Genomic DNA, 4,901 nt, shown 5'->3' on the forward strand with positions numbered 1-4,901 from the left:
TAGTACACACACACACACACACACACCCCACCTTACAGGGCTTTGGGCAGAGGGCGCTGAAAAGAATGATTTGCTGACTCAACCCAGTCAAGTCATCTTGTTGTCTAATAATCCGCGCGCATAGTGCAGTGTAGGCTATTGCACATAAGCACATTTCCTGCAGTCAAAGCAACAGCACAACGCGGCCTGGCTGGGTTCAAGTGAGTGTGGAGCAGAAGCAGAGCGCTGCACAGGGGAGGGAGCCGATGTAGCCTCCCTCAGTGCCAGGGGCTGATGGATCTATTTATTCAGATTGCGCTAAATAGTTGACTCCTGTCCCAGCCGAGGCAAGCAAAGCAAGTATGTGTTGTGCTGACCTTTGTGAAGTTATGAAATGGCCACGTCCACGCGTGTCCCTGCCAGCAGCCCTGGCTGCACGTTAGTGAAGCGGCGGGCTTGATTCCGCAGTCACGCACGCATGCACGCACACGACACGAGGGCGGAGGGGTTCTGAGTCGTCCTCGGTGTCTGTCGGATGGGGACACAGTCAGCACAAATCGTCGGCACAATCATCACTTTCATATGTTTGAAGTAAGGCTGCGCGGTGTGGGGAAAATATGGAGTTGCAATTTATCTGACAGATATTGCAATTTAATTTGAAATCATGCTCAGTTCAATATTCCAAATTTGACTTTAAGTTGGGCCACTTCTGATTGGTGAGCATGCCTAGTGCTCCTGAGGGGTGAGCGTCAGTCTCTTTCACACACGGAAGACGACATGAATATAAAAATCATAGATGACAAAACTAAGCATTGGGACAGAGTTACGAGCAGCACGTTTTTTTCTAATTTTAATTTATTATAATTGCATTAGTTCAAATCGCGATTTTGATTAAAAATCGATTAATTGTGCAGCCCTAGTTTGAAGTCCAGCACACACAAGCCATCCTGGTAAGGAACAGGAGGGTCAGAGGTTTAGGCAGCACTTATGCACTTACAAGCTTTACAGGAAGTACACAAGATGTCACACAAGCCTTACTACACAACTCATTTGTGTATTCCTTCTGGCCTTTATCTTTTCTGCACTTGTTCCCTTCTATCTGTCTGGCTTTCATTGAATCATTTCTTTCACTTGTGCTTCCTTCTCTCTTCCTCTCTTCCTTTCTTCTCTCTTCCTTTCTTCCCTTCTTCCCTTTTTCCTTTTTTAGCCTTTGGTTAGAAGCTATCTCTCTTTTGTTTTTGTCTGTCTGCCTGACTGCAGATATTTACAGAGATCTTTTCATTCTACAGCCAGCTCATGCTCTTTAAAAGCACTGAGTACATCCCAAAGCACAGAGTACCTCCCAAAGCACTGAGTACATCCCACAGCACTGAGTACATCCCAAAGCACTGAGTACATCCCAAAGCACTGAGTACATCCCAAAGCACAGAGTACCTCCCAAAGCACTGAGTACATCACAAAGCACTGAGTACATCCCAATGGAAATAGTTTCAGTAGCAACAGTCTACTATCATATATATGGGATTAACTCATACAGTCTGCTATCATATATATGGGATTAACTCTTACAGTCTACTATCATATGGGATTAACTCATACAGTCTACTATAATATATATGGAATTAACTCATTATACAGTCTGCTATCATATATATGGGATTAACTCATACAGTCTACTATCATATATATGGGATTAACTCATACAGTCTGCTATCATATATATGGGATTAACTGTTTTCTGTAAGATTCACATACTCTACTGAAGCTTTTTGGAGAGGGAGAGAGCATACTGGATTAGATACATTTAAGGTAAAATTTTGTTTTGTTATTTTTGTGACTGATTATTATTAGCTGTAATTAGTATTTCAGGGTTAACAGAAAATACATCTCTCCAAGTTGTTCACAATTTTATAGGTAAACGATTCATTATGTCACCATTTATTTTAAATGTTTAAGAAACATACTGATATTTTGAAAAAAAAAATATGACGCAGGGATATCTATTGAATCGGCATCTTTTATTTGCAAAAACACACTATTCCTTCCTTCCCTGCCGACGTCAGCTGGCCATTCAGTTATTTTCAAAGATTCGATTGAATGGCCTTGCATCAAGTGCGAACATGACGTGGAGAGGCTAAGGGCGAGGTAACTGATTTGGGAGGGGAGGGGGTGATTAATTTGGGTTTTGTACGCCTCATAAGCAGGTCATTAAAACCCGGCGTCACGAGGGACCGGGCCAAGTCTTGAGCAGGGACAATCGGCGACACGCCACAGCGCGAGCTCTATAAAATCACTTCTCCAAAGGTGTTCAACTTCACTACTGCCTCCTGTCACCGCCCGGCTCCGACACGCAGCAGCCTCTGCTCCAGTGTGTATCGCCTTAACACACTCTCACACACCTCACGTCTATCTAAAGGGACCAATAACACAGCCTCCACCCAACATCGTGGTCCCGTCGCAGGCAGGTGGTGAGCAGTGTGTGTGTGTGAGTCCTGTAGGTGGGTGTCGCAGCTCTTTTGCTGCAGACTCCGATAACCCCTCAGAGGAGAGACCGCTTCTAACAGACCTGCCCTGAGTTGGAGCACTCGCTCTGAAGAGATGTTTACTTGCCAATGGATGAAACAGTCCTTCTAACACTAGCTCCTCTTCGCTGTGCTGTGTGAGAGACTGTCAAGAACTGAAGACAAATCTCATCACACACAAAAACTTGCAGAACACCAGCAATGAGCTCCTCGCTTCCGAAGAGCGAGTCCACCACTTCCCTCCTGCGATCTAGCGCACCGAGCCGGAGGTCGGCGCATCACTCGGAGCATGTAGCGAGCAGCCGGCACTCTCAGTACCGACACACCAGCGCGGGAGGCAGCGGTGGAGGAGAATTCACCGAGGATTCGTGCTGGAACGATGATTGCGATGCAAGTGCGCGGAGACCCCTCTGCCAGCCACGACACTCGGGGGGCTCGCGAAGTACAGGTGCTAGACGCGGCAACAAAGCTCAGTCGCACGGGAAACACATCGACTTCGAGGAGGATTACGGTTACGAGGGGGAGAGGTACCACGACAGGAGTGAGCTGCATCGAAAAGACCGTAGCAAGTCCCACCGTCACTCTCACCATCATCACCAGCACCACCACAATCATCACTCGTCACCCGACCACCAGCAAGGACATTCCCGTTCGCATCGAAAGCCCTCTCCAACTCCTTCGCTCACAAAGACCACGGACGAGGCTGAGTTATTCTTCGAGTCCAAGGAGCGGACGCAAGCCGGGTCTTCCCTCAGCCTCGCTGCCGACCCGCCGCCGCCCGTCACACCTGCTCCCCTGCCACCGGTAGTATCTAGCAAGCGCTCCGGTAGAAAGGCATCCGCTGCTTTCTCAGAGTACGACGCCACTCTTCATCCCATAGTCAAGTCTGTCTTCGGACAGGTAAGTGACCAGAGCAGAAAAGCACACCTCAGTGAGTTTGTAACTCAATACAAAGTCGATAAATCAACAGGTGATTTAGGGGGACATTTTGGGTCAATTGGGATTTCGCGCCAGGTAAGCGCAATTACGCAAGTGTTCAGTGTGGGGGTGAATTGCTCAGTGGTCCAAAATGCCTTTTGGAGCAGAGTAGCGGCTTAAAAGTCTATCACACGGCGCTGAATGCAAAGCAAGCCCACAGAATGGATCTCTTTATCACAGGTCTATTCATTCACCTGCGTCCACGAGTTCACACAGAAACGTGGGCGAATTGTTGTATAACATCTAGCTGAGAAAACGGCATGTTTCATTGCAGGTAAGGCACCGCAATAAACCGCCAACTCAGTGTTGAACCGAGGTGTTCTCTACGCCTATCACTGTGGAGATATTCTCTTGAATAATGCTTCCTCTTCGTGTTGCCCATAACAAGTTTACTTCCATCATTTAAAATGGATGATCTGCCCATACCATGGATGGGGCTTTTTGTAATAAATTACTTATTCATCATTAATTGAATCTGATATGTAACCTGAGAGAGCGGCCAGGACAAGCCTATTATGAATGATTATAACAGTGCTGAATAATTGACACTAAGGGGATGAATGATGCATAGTGTGGAGATCGGCGTGTATGAGTGTGTCAGGAGAAACTTTGACAGGAAGGAATGCTCCAAAGAGTTGATAAGTGAAGAGGTCATGCTGAGTCTGACGGTTGTATCTTGGCTCATCGCGCGCGCGTGTGTGTGTGTGTGTGTGTGTGTGTGACAGCTTGGTGTGACACCTCTTGATGCTGTTACCATGACTGTCATCTGAGCAATGCGGCTGATCATATTTCCAGTCTGTTGGGAAAATACACTGGTGATGCCTGTACTGCAGATACATGCACCTGCATGCACACACACACACACACACACACACACACACACACACACACACACACACAATAAAAACAACAAAAACAAAAACGACAGATTTCTGTCTCTCTCTCACTCTGTCCATCAATCCCTGCCCTTCTCCCTTTGGACACAGCAGAAGTGTGTGAAGTGTGTATTTTTAAACCCTCAATCTGGGCCATGAGACTCAGAAGCACCTGGATGGCTTTAGAGGGGCCACCTTTTCACGCCACCGCCTCAGTCTGTGTGTCGGCCACCAACGCCACCGCGCCACAGCAATAGGTGCAACAGCAACCTGCATGGTGCCTGTGAGGTACCAGAGCGTCACCCCAAGTATTGGGATGTGTCGGCTCACTGGCTTTAGATGGTGGAGGTGGAAAGCACGGAAACCAGAGCTCAATGTTGTATCCAAAAAAAAATATTTCTCACAGTGCCATTGTCCTGTCGTGTCCTGTCGTGTCCTGTCATGGCTTTCACTTGTTAACTGGCTATTCAGACAGCCGGACTGAGTCACACCAGCAGCGTGAGGAGTAGGGGATCCTTTTAAAAGGCAAGTCACCCTGTGTGCGTGC

The 4,901-nt window shown here is 47.4% G+C and overlaps 1 protein-coding gene across 1 annotated transcript in view; it reads left to right on the top strand.

The window, feature by feature from the left end:
- The first annotated feature begins 2,226 nt into the window (after positions 1-2,226).
- Positions 2,227-4,901, top strand: part of cabp1b (calcium binding protein 1b) — a 33,264-nt gene continuing 30,589 nt past the window's right edge. The window contains exon 1 of the mRNA XM_042060376.1: positions 2,227-3,401. Coding sequence (XP_041916310.1) covers positions 2,703-3,401 — 699 coding nt within the window. The 5' untranslated portion in view covers positions 2,227-2,702. The remainder of the gene's footprint in view (positions 3,402-4,901) is intronic.

This window comes from Alosa sapidissima, chromosome 13 (genome assembly GCF_018492685.1).
Source record: "Alosa sapidissima isolate fAloSap1 chromosome 13, fAloSap1.pri, whole genome shotgun sequence".
Taxonomy (NCBI): domain Eukaryota; kingdom Metazoa; phylum Chordata; class Actinopteri; order Clupeiformes; family Clupeidae; genus Alosa; species Alosa sapidissima.